The sequence below is a fragment of the Penaeus vannamei genome, chromosome 40, assembly GCF_042767895.1.
Source record: "Penaeus vannamei isolate JL-2024 chromosome 40, ASM4276789v1, whole genome shotgun sequence".
Lineage (NCBI taxonomy): Eukaryota > Metazoa > Arthropoda > Malacostraca > Decapoda > Penaeidae > Penaeus > Penaeus vannamei.
Window position 1 is genome coordinate 19,914,760 of NC_091588.1, and position 17,500 is coordinate 19,932,259.

Consider the following 17,500-nt stretch of genomic DNA (forward strand, 5'->3'; position numbering starts at 1 on the left):
CAAATCCATTGCACGGAAAGGAGGATCGCAAGAGAGTATTAATGACACAGATGACTCAGCATCAACATCAACGCCGGAAGAACAAGCTGAGAAGTGAGTGTTTGGCAAGTGTAAAAAGTTGTAGTTATCTTTTTATGTTATAATTATTATTATTTACTCTATTTACCTTATATTACTTTTCTTTTAGTGTTAGTGATGTATCAAGAAAAGTGCCATGGTATATGAATTATGGGTGAATCGATAAACTTTAGCTTTCACACTTTACATAGATGCTTTTCTTTTTAGGTACTATGCAGCCTTTCCACCCCTAAGTAAAAACTGTAAGGAGAACTGCATCCGTGAGAAGCAATGGCAGCCAGGAAAGGCACTATGCTCATGTGTTTGGGAGAACCAGAAACCTTCATTTTCCTCAAGTCGTGAAACCCTAAAGCTGAGCAGTAGTAAGATGCCTCGCTCTCACCGCAAGAAGGGTCGTGAGAAGGAGAAGAAGAAGGAAGCGGAGGCCAAGTTTGATGTGCCTGAGGGTCACGAGGGCAGCAGGAGACATCACCATGTGTCATTCACATGGCATGCAGCCTCCAAGCACCGCGATTCCAAGTTGAGTGAGAGCTACGACACAGATAGTGCCTCGGAGCATGAACGCAGCGGTGAGAGGAGGAGGAAGAAGTTCCTGGGCCCCCTCTTGGACGAGGACATTGGTGAAGGCTACATTGGAGATACAAGTTCACGTGAGAGTTCTGAAGACCGAGACAAGGGTGAGCAGGATCAGGAGAAGGGAAAAGGAGACAAAGGTGATAAGAATTATGGGTCATCTGTGCAGGAGAAGAACAGGGCAAGCCAGGAAGAATGGGAGTGCATGGGAGACCTGTTAATGGAACCAAATCAACATGGGAGTGGTGTGCCACTGACAAGTGGAGGTGGCCGTCTCTTTGAGCGTGGAAGCACCTCTGGGGGCACCAGCGGCTCCAGCAGCGATGTTGAGACATATCCCTATGCAACAGTAGACCAGGAGGCTGAGAGTGTGCGGCAGTTAGAGAGGAAAATTTCAGATACGGTGGCACAGGTGTGGGGCCAGGCAAGTGAACATCTGGGTCATGGTCAAGGAGAACATGTGTGGGATCCCCCTTCTATGGAGGAGCTGACCCTCTACACTGCCATATGTGGCTTGGGTTTCCCTGATCCACACGGAACCCAAGACTTGGCTGCCATCGAGCAGATACCATGCAGTGAAACTGTCCATGCATCTTTGATATCAAATATCGAAGGATGGCAGCAGAGTCAGTCTTGGCAAGCCCTTGATCTAATCACCCAAAATGACCCTCTCCTGTGTAACATTAGTTGCCAAAGCCCACAGGAGAGTCACAAGGTTGATGCTGGAAAGGATGCCAGCGCCCTCATTCACCTGACCAGTAGCCTAGAAAAATCCATTTGGTCTGACTGTAATGCCAACAATATCTCTGGCAGTGAGGGCACCTTGTCAGCTTGCATAGAGGATCCTCACCTCAGCAACATTTTAGAGAGTAGAAAAAGTGACAGCTGCCACACAACCGAGGAGCTGGAGAATAAATTATGTGAGTCATTCATGAAGCTAGGCTTGGAAAATCTATGGGAAAATACTCTAGGCCTGGAAGGTGTGTTTGAGGACCCTAGTGTAAATAATTGTAACTTAGAATATATATCTGAAAATAAAAGTGGCGAAGGAGTTCGAACAGATTCAGAACATGAGAAGATGATGGCCCTTGTGGAAGATGTATGTAAAAGCTATGAGTCACAAGAAGAAAGCGCTTTGGATAGCTCGCTGCTGAAGCAGCTGCCGTCTGGCCCAACAGGGCCTCAGGCTGATCTGCATCACACTGAAAGCAGTGGGTTCTCTATGGTGGTTCCTCGTGGCAAAAGCACTGAACTTGGGGCCCCTCCTGACCCCCTTACAGAAAGTATGTTGTTAGGCCATAGCCATGCTGGACACCTTGGGAATATGGACACTTTACCTCTCGGCCAGGATGAGGAAAACTTGCTCACTTCTCCTCGAACACACTTCAGGCCCATCCGTCAGGAAAGCATTGGGAGCACAGCAGACGACCACTATGAGGATGGGACAATGTTCATCATCAACTCGGAGCGGCCAGATCTGCCCTTCCAGAGGACGAGCAGTGGGGCCTTATTCCTAGAGAGTGACCTGCTTGAAGGTTCACCCAAGAAGTACATGGTGTACAAGGAACCTGTGCCTAAGGTTGCTCCACCAGATGAGGAGGAAGAACTTGTCTCCCATAACCCCTATCCAGCTGTTGCATTAATACCTAAATTCAAAGTAGTCAATAATGAGAAGTTCTGCCAAACAGAGACAGCAACTGCTACTACCAATGGGAGGCCTTCCACCATCAGTGAGAAGCGGGCTTCATATGAAACGGGTGGGATCATTGAAGGCTTTGGCCACAGCCAGGATGAGGAGCCAGATGTGTTTGAGTTCCAACACCAGGACTTCCCAGATAACAAAAATTTGGCACAAATTTGGAAGAATGAGATCCAGACATCAGAAAGTTCATTCCCAAGAAATATATGGCATATCAACACTGACTGTGATGGAGGAGACGGATGGCCCCATTTGCACGAGCTAGAGGGAGCTGGCCTCTCTGGCAGTGCCTGGTTAAGCAGGGGAGGGGAAGGTGGCGCTGTAGGCTGGAGCAGTGAGGGTCACTTTGAGACCCCTGCTGAAGTGATGATGAATCAGAGGTCGGAGGCACTAGCTTCTCTCTGGCATTGCGACAGCCCTTCTGCTTCCCCATCCTTCCCTGCATCCATCCCTAATCTTCAAGCTCTTTGGACTGATGCAAATCCACATGCTATAGATAATACTGATCCAGATACAGGCAGATCTAAAATGTATATTATAACTAATCCAACAACTCATATTCCCGAAAACTGCAGTGTCATGTCTTCTCTAGCAGAAGTCAGTCCTTGGAAACCTGGAAGCACATGTAGTATGGAAAGCAGTGTGAAAAATAGAAGGGACCAGCTTTGGGCTGAGAAGTCATTGGCAAGCCATCATCATACTCTACTTCAAGAAGTCAGTTTTAGTAAAAGGTGGGTGTTACTTGTAGGAAGTGTTTTATACAAGTGTATATATATATATATACATGTGAAAGAGGACATTTTATATAACTATCTTTGTAACATGTATGAAGATCTGTTAACTTTTTTTTACCTATTTCTTTCAGGAGTGATGATGCAAGCAGCAGTAATAATATAGATATCCCAGGGGTTTGTCCAGAGTTAAGGTTAGAAGTTGACCAAGAGGCAGATGAACTCTTGGGAGCAGTTCATGCTCAGACCTCGAGCAACCTCTCTCACTGCCAAACCCATCTACCTAGTGGCCGCTCCCTGCTACCAGACCACCATTCACCCCGTCCCCTGCATGAACGGCTAAAAAAATGTAGTTCAGGAAATCCTGTGAGCAAGACTACACCTTCTGTTATACCCGATTATAAGTTTAAGGGGGAAGACCTTGAGCGAGAGGACCTGGATGATTTGGCTCCAGGATGGGAGCTCAATGATGGCTTTGAGTGGGAACCCCAGACCTCTGGAGACCCTGACGACGAGGTAAGAGGGAATTCCTGATCCTAGCATAACTACTCTTGCTACTACCTTTTCCGCATTCATTCTCCCACATTGTACGTTGTGTATTCTGTGTAACCTACCGAACATTGTCTAGTAAAGCACCTCAAGAGCAGTTATTATTACCTGGATTGCATGTTCTATTTTTAAGAGCACTGGAGAGGGATATTCATAATGTATCTGTTATTAATTTTCAGGGAAATGTCTTTACAAAATTGAATTTATAGATTCTGGTATTCATGTTTCCTCTTAACCCATTAGCAATGGGTGTCTCATATATGAGACACCAGAAAAAATAAACATTGCCGGGCATTCCACCAGTGTGACGTTGTATTGGGGCTCGCGCTCCGACTCAGCAGTGGGCTGTGGCCTGCGGGCGGACATACTCTGGGGAAGCTCCACCCGCCAATTTTGTAGCCGCCCGGAATATTTTATTTTTGGCTACAAAATATACCGGCGTGAATGGGTTAACAATAGACAGCATTGCATACCTTACTAAAATAAAGTACAATTTTTGTTCCTGGGGTTTTGAAGAGAGGAACCTTTAACAAGTCTAAGTCTTGAGGACTAGGAAAATTCACAGTACCAAAATCCACCATTGTGATATCATTAATCTTTTCTGTGATATTACAGGAGTGTCCAGATGGATTAGGGGATGATGATGATGGGGAAAGTGGAGAGGTTCTCTTGTATGAGACAGAGGATGGCACAACGTACACTATCCCTGTGGAGTACCTGGATGACACCCTCTATGACCAGATATTTGGTGCCACGGAACCTGCCACTCAGCGCCTTGGAGGGTCCCTGCCTGATCTGCCATCAGGCCACCCCGCTGCTATACGGTTCTCTAGTGAATTAGAAGACGAATGGAAGAAGAGTGGTATTCCTTATAAGGTGAGCTTAGAAGGTTGACAACTTGTCCCCCCCCCCCCCCAACTTTGTGAAGCACTCCATTTTTAATAACTGAAGTTGTAAGTTTGGTATATGTCATCTGCTTACTTTTAGTTCCTTTTTTCAGATCCAAATAGTTTAAGAGCAATAATTTCTTGTTTAGAGATGAATTATTTACCCCTACAATCTGGATAACATGACCATCATGCTATGAAAAAACTGGGCTTGAGGGGTGGTTGACATGAACATCGCCATGGGAAAATTTGACCAAGGGCTAGGATGAAGTGAATTTGCTGTCATGAGAATTTCAGCTGAAGGCCAAGATACCTAGAATGACTTGCCACTAGTGCACAAAGCTTTTGGAGGGTGATTAGACTTGATGCACATTTAGGAAGGGGCTTTTGCTTTGATTTCCAATGATAAATAAGTGTGGAATGTACTGTTCATGAGCCATTACAGGAAGAGTACTGCCTCTTGGGAGGATGCTATTTCCATGCTCAGGATCTTATTCCAGGTAGTGCTGTTTGTATTAAAGATAATTGAATATTACAAAAAGAATTAGAAAGGACAAAAATGAGATAATATGAAGTCTGTGCAAGGTAAAGTCTATTTCCATTTGGATAAAACAAATCAAAAGACAGATACAGACATTGGAAAATGGCAAAGGGGGCGGGGGAGGGGGATTAAAAAGAAAAAAAGGGAAGAAAAGCTAAAATTACTTACGCTGAAAAAGAAAGTGATATTGCACAGGAGGCATAGAGCTTTGTTACGGAACATGTGTTTGTGTCCACCCAGCCCACAAGCTGCGCACCAGTCAGAGTGGCCACGCAAGTAAGCCTAATACTCGTATTTTGGACCATGCAATGGCTGTAAAGCATCTGGATCCAATACATTCAGCAATAACTAAGCTCAATTTTCCATAGTTTTGTAATCCAGATTGAAATAAAAGTACTACTTCACCATTTTTTACTAGTAGAAGTTGAAGATATTTATGCAATTTCATTTTATATTTGATGAACGATTGGAATAGTATCTATAATTATTGATGAGAATATCATAAAGAATGTGAAACAATCTGTGATTATTCCATAATTCATTAATTATTAGTATAAATAAAAAAGGCAGATACTTTTGATGTAAGCAAGCTGAAATGTTACTGAAATGTTTCAAAGTACTGCACTGGAAGTGACTTTAATTGCCATTGCCAATACTAACATAAATAACTTACTGTATATTTACTTTTGATTATTAGTATGTACTGCAGCTACCGTTTTTGATTAACATGATTTGAAATTTGCCATCACATTAGACGTGAAAGAAGGCACTAGAAATTGGTGAAGTTGTATACAGTTACCATAGGTAACTGGATATAAAGTAGGACTCCCTACTGAGAAGTTGAAACATTTCATTTTTCAATTAACAATTCTTTGGTTGGTTGCTAAATCAAGAAGTATAGTTATCCTAAGATATACAGTCATATCTTATTATCTATATATATTGTTGATCTTGTTAGCTTAAGGAAGAAGTGACTTGCTTTTATAAATGACTTAACTAGTTTATCGTTTCTGCAGGTCCAATTACCACGAAAGCCAAGGCCTGGGAGGTGGATACCCCCTTCTCGGCGGCCCTGTACCTTCTTTATGGAAGGAAGCTGTCGTCGCAGTGACTGCAAATTCTCTCACGACCTGTCGTCCATTACCTGCAGGTTCTGGGAAGAGGGCTCTTGCCTGAAGGGCATCACCTGCCCCTTCCTGCACGGCTACCCCCTGTATGTGGCTACTAATACCTCTCATCACCTCATCCTCTCTACTTATTATTTTTCTTCTAATCAGGGCATGGTTTCTCTTTCATTCTTGCTTTTTTCTCTTTTCCTTTCTTTTTGTAAAATGTTATAGGCTAGATGCACAAAAACACTTCTAAAGTCATTTCTGGTTTGCATGAAAGCTAGTGAAGAGACATTGAGACATGAACCAATTGGAGAAAGACAAAAGCAGACTTATGCTTAAACTATACATTGGGATTGATGGAATTTATTGCCATATATACCTTTAACTAATCTTGCCACTGAATTTGTTTTACAAGAGTTTTACAAGAGTGGTTTAATGGTCAGGCAAATACACTTTAACTAAGTTAGATTAGTTTACCTTATAATACTTGTTATCCATTTTAGAGAGAATTTTCAACAGTGTAACCAATGTTTGTGTAATGAAGAAGACCTCTTGATAGTTTAGTGATCTTGGAGGTAGTATTCAATAATATTTTCATAGCTAAAAAGGGAGCATGCTTGCATAACAAATAATCTTAAAGTGAGAGTTCCAGACAGGCGATAATCAAGTACACTTGCCTGCATAGTTACTTAATGTATATTTTGCAAATGATATCTCAGTCCTTTATTGGTTTAATTAGGAGAATGAACAATGCTTTTAAATACTTCACATCACTTGGTGAGTACTTCCTGTGGTTGGAAGCTTTGCCCCTTCCTACATGTACTTCATTTTTGGAAAGCTTTTTTGGAAGTGAATGTGAAACTTGTAAGCAATGCATGAGTAAAGGAGCTTGCACTTCACCCTTCAATGATAGGGAATAGTGAAAGTTACAGATGCAAATGACTTGCTGCAAAGTTGCAAACCAGTTATTAATTTGTATGGCATTATATTCCATGTCCATGAATATCTGGTCAGTTTAGAGTCCAAATAACATTGATTTTTTATTGTTTTTGTTTCCTGATTCCCACACATCCTACCATTCACATTCTTAATTATGTTTTATTTTTCAGAAAAGGGGAGTGGGAAATGTTACATAGTTTTAGTGATTATTATTAAATTGTTATAATTATTATCAAGACTTAACTTTATAGCATATCCTCTCCAGCTAAAATAGTCTCATCTGTGATGTTTTTGCATAACAAGATTCTGCCAAGTACAGTGAAATTCTTTATTTCTATGCAATTTACATGGTTCAAATTGGTATTGGATTTTGACAACAGATTTACAATAGTTCAGTTCCCAGATATGCTACCTTGATTCTGGTATTTTAGGCTGTGAGAGTTTCATATCTTATGTACAAGTCTAATTTCTCAATACTCAGTGTGTACAAGATGTCATGGTGTATATTCATTCCTTTAAAAAAGGAGTAATCACAGTCATACATTTATGTGAGAACCTTTGGCATAACCAAGAGGGAGAAGAAGCACAAAGACCATGCCATCCCCCTCAGCCCTTGGTTGCACAATAACTTAGAAAGAAAAAAGAAAGAAAGAAAAAGTATACAGGGTCATAAAAATGCTGGTTTTGTCATCTACCCATTTTTACTTTGCAAAGTTATGTCAGTTGACAAGTAAATATAGTAAAGCAAGAAAGTTGGTGGTTGTTTTACTCTCTTCATACATAATCAAGGAAATTGATTATTCATTAAAAGGAAATAAGTACAGTGCTGTAGACCCCTACCCACTTCAGTTCAGTGGTAAATCCAAGCCAGAATTGAAAAATCTATATTTGCATAACAAATTAAATCTACATTGCTGAATATATAAATACTCTTCCTTTTATTTAAAATAGATTAATGAAACCTTGTGATATCCTAGGTATTAGTTTCTTTTTTCTTTATTAAACTTAATTTGCTCATACAGAAAATTAGAATGGGAACAACAAATTGAAACCCAACACTTTTCTTTTTGTTTGTTTGTTTTTTCTTCCATACTTTCCCTAGAAATCATTACTTTCCTGTCACTGCTGCTTTGCTGTATTAAAAAATAGGTTCACTACAAAAAGTACCTTCACCATCTTCATATAACAAACACCAAAGCTTCTGTTGACATAATCTGACTCATCGTCTTTTTCATTTAATCAATTGTTGCTGTAATTGATATTACTCGTTGTTGGCCCCTCTTTAAGAAAGAAGCTGATATTGGTTGTGTTGCATTCATTCTTATCTCATTGATGACTAACCATTAGACTAATGGAAGTTACCTTTGTCTTTGTTATCAAGTGTTGTCCTGGTTCTCTCCCCTTGTTGGTTATCCCTCTCCCCTCATGGTTTGAATCCCCCTAAAAAATTACGTGAATATTTTGTAGATGGGATGCTCTGACCATCACCATGTATTGGTTCTTGAAGTAGTGATTAACAGTCCTGTCTTACCCTTGAGAGCTGTAGTAAAATCAGCTTCTTTTTTCTATAGTCTGGTTATGATTTCATGTTTTTTATTTGATATTGAGGGTAGTAGATGTAGGAAATGGAAGATGTGATCAAGTGTGTCTTCTAACAAGATCTGTGCTCAACCCTCTCTCTCTTAGTTGATGCTGAAGGGAGGGATATTCCCATTGCTCTCCTGTGTTCTTATTGTGTATTAAAGTGTCTGCATTTATATACAGTTGTATTGTATGACAAACCTTCCTTTGAAAGGGTAGGATGTTGTCCATAACTGTGGACAGTGGATAATTTCTTGGCAAAATTTTAGAAAGTGACCTTAAAAATCATAGCGTGTGCTGGTGCATTACTTACAGTTTAAGAGGAAGACAAGTTATAGGGTATCATTACTTACATGCATGTCTTTTCTTTTCCCCACCCACCTGTTCTTTGAACAGACGTAGACGGCGCAACAAGAGTGAAGGTGCAGTACACAGCGAAGTGGACAGAGCCGAGCACCATAGTTCCTCCTTTGAAATAGACTCTGAGATGGACTTCCCTACCCTTGGGTCATCCTGTGAGAGTAAGGTAGGTCAAAATCAGATGGTTCAAGGTCAGGGTTTAAGGAATAAGAGAAGGTTTGATAATAGTACAGTAATGATCATAAATAGAGGTGGACTGGATATTCAAATCTGTATCAGCTTCACTTTTAGTATCCTCATCAACATCCACATTTGCATTTATCTATACAGATATCTTATAATTAGACACTACATGTTGGCTGAAAACAGAAAAGAGAGAGAGAGAAGTCAGGGCTGCTATAATTTTCTACTGGCAAACTGGGACATTATTTATTTACCAGGCATTTACATTATTATATTGCAGTATATTGTACTTTTGCAATAATTACAGTTTGTTTTATTTTGAAGTTATGAAACATTGTAATGAGATAGTATGGTTTGTTTGATATTAAAAAAAAAAAAAAATTATGTATGATCATTAGTTATGAACTATTACTGAAAAATATCCACATCCCCATCTGTAGGTACTGAAAATAGAAATCCACATCTGCATTCATAAATATTGAAAATTCAACATCCGGGCCACCTCTACTCACGATGCACTGTGTGGTTTATTTAATATCCACAGTTTGGTTTTGTGTATTTATATGGGAAGGAAATATTTATTTTTGTTTTTGGTTTTATTCTAATTTTATTTTATTCTTTTTTCATTTATAACCTTGCAGCCAGGATGTGCTGATGAGCGCATTCACCTGGCACCTAGCATAGGCAGCAGCTGTAGTAGTCAACACATTACCAGGAAAAAGAAACGGAAGTTTATCACGATAACAAAGAATGTTCTAGGAGAGGTTAGTATTTGTTGGTTATCCCCTTGGTCGATATTCAGGGGAGGACTAAACATTGCTTTTGCAACTTCATTTTCTTTCACTTCTCTCTCCTTCAAGCAGCAGTGTATGCTGCAGCATTGTATATCACATTATCTTTCATTGTGATTTGATCCTAGGAAGGCATTCTCAAAGGTAAAATGAAAGGAAATAATATAGATAATGGTTAATTAACAGGCAGATTGAGTATAATTTGCCATCCATTGAAATTCATAATGCACATCAAGTGAAGTTTCTAAACCTGAAATGCTAGTTTGCAAATGTTTTATCCAAGTTACATGAAAGTTTTTAATGTTTTTCATTTCTAGAAAAAAAGTATTCCTGTTAAAACAGTTATTGATTTCCCTCAGATTTTTTTTTGTAAGATTTTTCTTTTTTCTTCATTTTGTTTCTTTCTTTTCCTCATCAGGGAGATGTTTCTTCCTACTGATATGCTTATCAAATCTGAAAATATTCCTACAAAAAAACAATGATTAAGCTTTGTGGATGTGTGCTTTATCCCTAAAGTCAGTTACAGTTAGAGGAGAATGATTATGATAATTATCTAATTATCTTTTTATAGAGCATAAAAAAAAAAAAAAAAAAAAAAGTCTTATAAGAGTACTTTTCATCCTAAGGTAAAAAGTGCAGAAGCTGAGCGGGCCATTCGGCGTCGAGCGGCACTGAGGAGAGAGCGACGCCGACGCCACACCGACACAACCACCACCAACACTGAGCTGCACACTGCTGCGCCAAACAGCGATGCGCCTCCCCCAGTACAGCACAACCCGAACACCCTCAGAAAAGCTGAGCGCCACCGTGCCTCTGCCTCGGGCCATGAAGACGGCACTGTGTCGGATTATTGACAGTGTGTCGCCTAGTCGGGATTATACAATGTGTTGTTCTTTTCTTTTTTTATTTAATTTTTCTTTTATCTTTTTACTTTTTCTTTATTGATCTCTCTCTCTCACTCAACCAACAAGGCAGCGTGTGTGAAGCGGGATATTTTTTGGTGACATCGTGTTTCTGCCTGCAGTTGTATGGAACACCTGGGGCCAAACTGCTCAAGAACATTTTAGCATATTGAAAAATAGTTCAGACATTTGTTTAGCAGTTGTGCTGTCTGCACGGAACTGTGGCAGCACTCAAATCAGCTCTTGACACTCCAGCAAGAAGATAATACCATTTATGGAGCAAGGAGTTCCAACATTTTTTATCATTATTATTATTATCATTATTATTATTATTGTTATTATTGTTATCATTATTATTGTTATAATTATTATCAGCAGTATTATTATTATATGAAAAGATAATTCATAAAAGGAAATGCCATTGACATTGTGAGCATACATGAGGAAGAATATGTTGACGTAGGAATCATATGAGTTTTGTAAGTGGAAACTTATATAGCAAGGCATCTTTTTTTTTGTTTTCAATTTGATGATTATCATTTTGTACGATTTTGTAATTGTCTACACTTTACTTCTGATTTACCTATTGGTATGTTTGAATATGTATTTTGTGGTGTTTATATGAGTAAAACTTTTTTTTTTTTCTTAAACCAAGCTCTCTTGCAGTAGGCAGTGATAAGTTGCAACATTTCAGGGATTCTGTACTACTTTTGTGAAGAACAAATGAGCAACATGTTGAAAGTCATTGAATTCCACTGTACTATGCACAACATTAAACACAACAAAGTACTTGCTTCAATGTTGAACTTATCATAACCTTCACTGCTCGTGGCCTGTTTTAGAAAAAAAAAGGTCAGAAGATATATCCTTTAGTTAGCAGAAAGGACAAAATCATAAAGTCATACATTTTATACACCCCCTTTTCACTAGTGTTGTTCCAATATTTGTTGTGAACAGTAGATAGCAATCCAAACCGTTTTTCCCATTGGCCCATTTTTGTACAGCTTTTTGTACATTTTCTTTTCAAAGCTCCCTTACTTGTGGCCAGTACAACAGACCCTTCTGGTAAATTTTATCCAGTCCTCTGATTTTTTGTTAGGTCGGATATTTGCACTAGTTCCTGTAATCCAGGTTTGCAGCAGCAGCGCTTGAAAGAGAAGGAGCAGAAACTTTGTGGAGGCTGCAGTGCATATTTTTTATTATTATATTATTATTATTATTATTATTATCATCATCATTATCATTATTATTATTATTATTGATACTATCATCATTAGGTAAAGTCATTGTTATTACTACTACTACTATCATGATTATTAATATCATCATCATCTAAAAAAAAAAATTATTATTAATTTGTTTTTCATTTTATTTTCTTGATAACATTAACTTTACTTTCTGAGAAATTCTTACTTTACCAATGTGAATAATTGTCATAGAAGTATGTAAAGAAAATCTCCTCCAAAAGTAACACAGCACATACATGTGTGGGTGTTTGTACATTCAGTTTCATTCTCGTGCTGTAGGTAGAGGAGTTACAGCATAAGAAAAAAGAAGACCCTAGTGGTTCCCCAATGGTGAACAGAGCATTAGTCATGTGGCTGGCTCTGCTCAAACATTCATGCGCTTGTGCATGTCCTATCTTTATGCTCTCGTGTGTCTATCCACACTTCCCAGCCTCTTGCTAGTGCGCTGTGGTTGATAAGTAGAAACAAGAGAGTAGTTAGGTCATGAGCATAATGTGTATGAAACTCCCTGTCACATAGAGTTAGAGATTTAGGTCTAACTCTGACAGTTCCAGCTCAACATTTAAAATGTGGAGTTGTTGATGCAGAAGCATGGGCTCAGGCGATCATGTCCCCTGCTTATGCATACGTTGGGCTCATTGTGTATTGATTTGCATGTGAAATCTGTTTTGTGGCACGGTAAAGGACTTTCAGCCATGCATGGCGGAGAAAACGAGGCCACTGTAAATAGACTTGAAGACTTGCCCTCAAGCGAGGACTAAGAGTTGGCTCGGTGTATGATGAGTGCCACATTAGGAGAACAGTGACGTGCCAATCCCTGAGTGATAGCTTGGTAGGTCCTCAGCGATACCCAACCATCACTCAGCTGCCTGTGGGCCTCACAACATGATCCCTGTTCTCTCTTGTTTTTCTACTGTATTAGGATGTTACTTTAAACCAGGAGTGTGTGAGTGTGAGGAGGTTGCTGAATAAGCCTTCACAAGTTCTTTTGTTATTTCTGAGTAACATCACGTTGGCAAAGATACTCCTTCTAGTCAAGCAACCCAAAGTGTTATTAGTTCTTTTGAGTTACTTTCTAAATCTGTGAGGTCACAAACTTCTGTTTTAAGAGAAATTAGGATTCTTTTGCAGTACATCTGCAAAACTGATCAGTAGACTCATGTTTTAAGTTTGTGGAATCTCACATGTGTGAGTATGATAAACATGTATTTTATGGCATTTTTTGTCCTTTTAACAAGAAGCAATAATGTAATAAGATGAAAATAAAGAGAGAACACGAAGAGAAGTTGTGTTTAAGTATATACCATGGATTTTTTACTTTTTTACAAGTTGACAGTTTTTTTTTACAAAAAAATGGTACATGAGCGTGACCCATGAATGTGATGAAGTAAAAACTCCCTTTTAACTTAAAAGCAAGGAAAAGGTGAAAATTCCCTGAATGTCTAAGGAGGTTGGGAATAAGTGTTTTAGTATCAGGAATGTTGTTTTTTTCCCCTCGGCTGTTAATGCAGGGGGTGCATTGAAAGACTCAAATAAAAAGAACATCACAAAGCTTCCCATTATAACGAGAGAAAAGATGGTGTGCTTTCAATACCATCTAGGGAGTGAAAGGGTTACTATATATGGAGTAGACTTGAGTTTGATTATATTCAATTATTCAAGTATTACCACTATGTATACTATATTTGAAAATATGATATGTATGCATTGTTGATTTACATCCACGTGAATTTATTCTACGGCTTAATTTTGCTTTGATTTTTCTTTCAGGCTTCTTGATGTTTCGCCCAACGTGCAACGACGATTTGCCCAAATTTCAATGATATTACCACAATACAATCTTGGGAAGCCCTCTCTCCTCTCCCCTTCCACACACACTACCCACATTGATCTCTCTTCCCACTGACGTTCATATAAAGTCTCTAACCGTACCCCCACCCCCCAATCCCTTCCTCGTTGTTGTCGTGTGGGGGGTGGGGGTTAGGAGACTGAGACTGAAACCCAAGGTAAGGGATTACCCCCACCTAGGACCTCAGCCCTCACTGCAACTAAGTTGGCATGGCCTTTTCTTCTCCCCCTTTTATTTTCCTTCCCCTTCTGTTCGTATCCTAAAGTGTGAGAGCCGTGCTGGCAAGGTGAAAGACTGGTAATGCCACAAATGGTTTGTGAAATGAATTATACGCGGAATATTCACCAGCCCCCTTAAACAATCAGGGGAGGATATTCTTTATACAATCCTTAAGATAAGGATAAACCGAATATGCAAAGCTGACGCTCGCCCGGCCTATGCCTATGAAGGGACCCCGGTCTGTGCCGACTAATTCCGCGAACCGCCGATCTCTCGGATAAAAGGCCAACAAGTTACGACTCTACTAGCCCGGAGGTTTACAATCCTTAAGTGTAATTGATGTTATATACTATGAGTGCTCCCCGCCAATCCCTTGCCCTCTTTTGCCATTGGGGGGTGCTTATGAGACAGACTGGGACCCAATTCTGAGGGTCACCCCTATCTAGGTCCTCAGACCCCGACTCGACTAATTTTGCACCGTCTTTTCTTCCCTTCTTTAACCCTTCTACTACCCACTTCCCAAGGCGTGAGAGCCTTGTTGAAGGGATGTCTTTGTGCCAGTCATGAACGGCCTGGGGGAGCATGAACTACCCCATCCTCACTTATTACTACTTTGCAGCCTTATTATCCATCTCTCCACAGTACTACCTCTCTTAATTAACACTACTTTCCCGTCAGTGTCGGCATTGTTGGCTATCCTGCCAAATACTGCCGCTCCACAGTCCAATACCCCGTGTGTACCCAGCGAGGTCATGATCGATCAAACTTCTGCTCACTCACGCTCATGCACCAAATGTGTTGGTTCCCATAATGTATTTTAGAAGGGCTGCACTACCAACAAGTTTGAGTCTGAAGTGGCAACTCGGCCTCACTTTACGCGAGGTCTGGCACTTATCCATCCTTGGCACAAAGGCGGCGTCGAGGTGGCATCCAGCTCGCCCGCGTCGACGAGGTTTTTCTCTTACTCCCTACTCCAGTGCTGCCCTTAGCTCCATCCAACTACATTCCTCCTAAGATGTATCTACATCCCCCCTGTATCTATTTCTTCTCCATGTTACATTTCCACTTCCACCCCTTTCCTCTCACAATCATTTTTTTGCCATTCTAAATCCAGACACTCCAATCTCTGCTACTGTCCCGACGCCTGCTTTTCCTCCTCGTTCTACCTGAGCAGACAGTCTGATCGCTCCACCCCATATTTTACTACATCCTCTCTTCCACATAATTCTTTATCCACCTCTCAGATGCCTATCTTTTCTCAAAATAAAACCTCTGTTTCACTGACCTCTCCAACCAATACACCTCAGAAACTCTCGAAGACATTCAAAACTATCTAATCATGACCCAAGATGCCTACACTTCATTCATCTACCAATCTCTCTGCTCCCATTCCCTCAAAGTAACTGCCGATATCCATCCTCCTCCTATTCATGCTCCCCCTACACCCCTTTCTCCTACTCCCTCACAACACATCCCATCATCTCTTGCTCTTCTCCCTGGATACACAAGTGACCCTTTCTCACAACAACCCCCACCCCTGGATTCTCTCTCTCCTGACATTTCTCCTGAAACTGTGATCTAATCACCTTTAAACCCCGTTTCCCTTTACTAATCCCTAGTTTGCCATATGGACATACAGAATCCATCACTTCTTCCTCTGACAACTTTGATTTAATCATCCTTGTTATTCCCTACCTTAAGCTCCTTTACTCACCCTCTCTTTGTCCCCTCCAATGCCATGCCACCCTGAACTGCTATACGACTTTTGTAGCACATTTAATCATCAACTAACCCCTCTCCTTATTCTCATCAAACTGCGCCTTTCTGCAATGCTTTATGACGTGATGTTTAACACATTTATTTTGCTTTATAACGATTAACCATTACTATATGTTTTATGTGGTTCTGTTTAAATACAGTTAGATCCATGTTTTCGGTCATTCTTGGGCAGACTTTACAAAAAATCAATAATGATTGAAATTTTGTCAATGGAAAGGTTTACCCCATTAGTTAGACTTTTTCTAGTATTAATGTGTGTTGCTCCCAATTTTGTTTGTTATTACAATGCTATCAACCACTTTCATCTCATTAAAAAAAATTCCCGTACCTCCAGTATTCCCCTTGTTGATTGCCTTCCATTGCCGGGTTAAAACCAGAACGCAAATCTATAGTATGAAGTTTTCGTCTGCAGTAATAGCCATGCTACAGGCTAGAATGTACAGTGATGAGTCTCTTTCCATTATCAGGTTTCTACAGTATCCTACTAGTAATATTCTAATGTTTTAAGAGTGTGCAGGGTTCCTGCAGGTATAAGCTGATGAAATTTAAGACCTTTTAAAGACTGTTTAAGACATATTAATTGCTCTTGTGTTCCTTCCATCTTTTCAGAAATTGTATTACATGGTTATTCTCGTAGCTGTTTCTTATATCTTGGTTTGTTGCATCATATTAGAACATACCTATATGATTATGCATGATGAGTATTTACAAGCAACTGTATCAATCTTTATGTACACAGAGTACTGTAATGGTGCTATTGCAATGCATTAATATTTATGTAATGAAATATAAAGTGATATAAGTAAGGCGAATCGTCTTGACTGCTAAGGGGTGGTTCAAAATTTTCAACATTTGCACGAGCGTACAAATCGCACGCTTGGGGGGAAGGGTTTAAATCTGCTCGCACGCTTTTTAAATTACATGAAAAATGTCGTGTCGAGTGCCTAGTATCTGAGGCTGATACTGATACCATGTCCTGATGATTGCCCCAATTGATAATGATCCTAATACTTCTCCCAAGTGAAAATGACCCCTAATTATGAAAATGATCCCCTATCAAGCTTTTTTTTTTGGGGGGGGGGGCAGCAAAGAGAGTGCACTTTGAACGCTTGTGAAAGAATTGAAAATGTTGAATCATCCCTAAAGAAAAAATGGTCATCAACATTTTTCTCGCATCATGGAGCAGGGAGGTGTTCTTATGAGCTAAACCAGCATGTAAAACCACTACACCGTTGAGCCATTATAGACCATATGTGATATGTAATACCCATGATACAGACTTTTTGCCTACTGATAATCCGTATAAAAAACATTGTCTGACATTCTTCATGGAAAAAACGCCGATATTTTCATGTAATATATTTCATGTTTTTTTTTTTACAATGTCAACAAAACTACTTGACTCTCATACCACAAATATCTCATTTTTTCACCTTTGTAATTTTAATAACATCAACAATGCTCATACTTAAAGTTATTG

General features: G+C 39.8%; 1 protein-coding gene across 4 annotated transcripts in view; it reads left to right on the forward strand.

The window, feature by feature from the left end:
* LOC113804492 (uncharacterized) overlaps positions 1-13,458 on the forward strand; it is a 51,999-nt gene extending 38,541 nt beyond the window's left edge. For 3 of the 4 annotated variants that reach the window (XM_070117245.1, XM_027355379.2, XM_027355377.2), the window contains 8 exons: positions 1-93; positions 286-3,081; positions 3,216-3,597; positions 4,246-4,506; positions 6,075-6,271; positions 9,087-9,216; positions 9,875-9,997; positions 10,651-13,458. The exon at positions 1-93 is cut by the window's left edge and continues 101 nt beyond it. In XM_070117245.1, the coding sequence (XP_069973346.1) occupies positions 1-93; positions 286-3,081; positions 3,216-3,597; positions 4,246-4,506; positions 6,075-6,271; positions 9,087-9,216; positions 9,875-9,997; positions 10,651-10,878 (4,210 nt within the window). In that variant the 3' untranslated portion in view covers positions 10,879-13,458. The remainder of the gene's footprint in view (positions 94-285; positions 3,082-3,215; positions 3,598-4,245; positions 4,507-6,074; positions 6,272-9,086; positions 9,217-9,874; positions 9,998-10,650) is intronic. The other variant, XM_027355378.2, reaches the window with a different exon arrangement.
* The last annotated feature ends 4,042 nt before the right edge of the window (positions 13,459-17,500 follow it).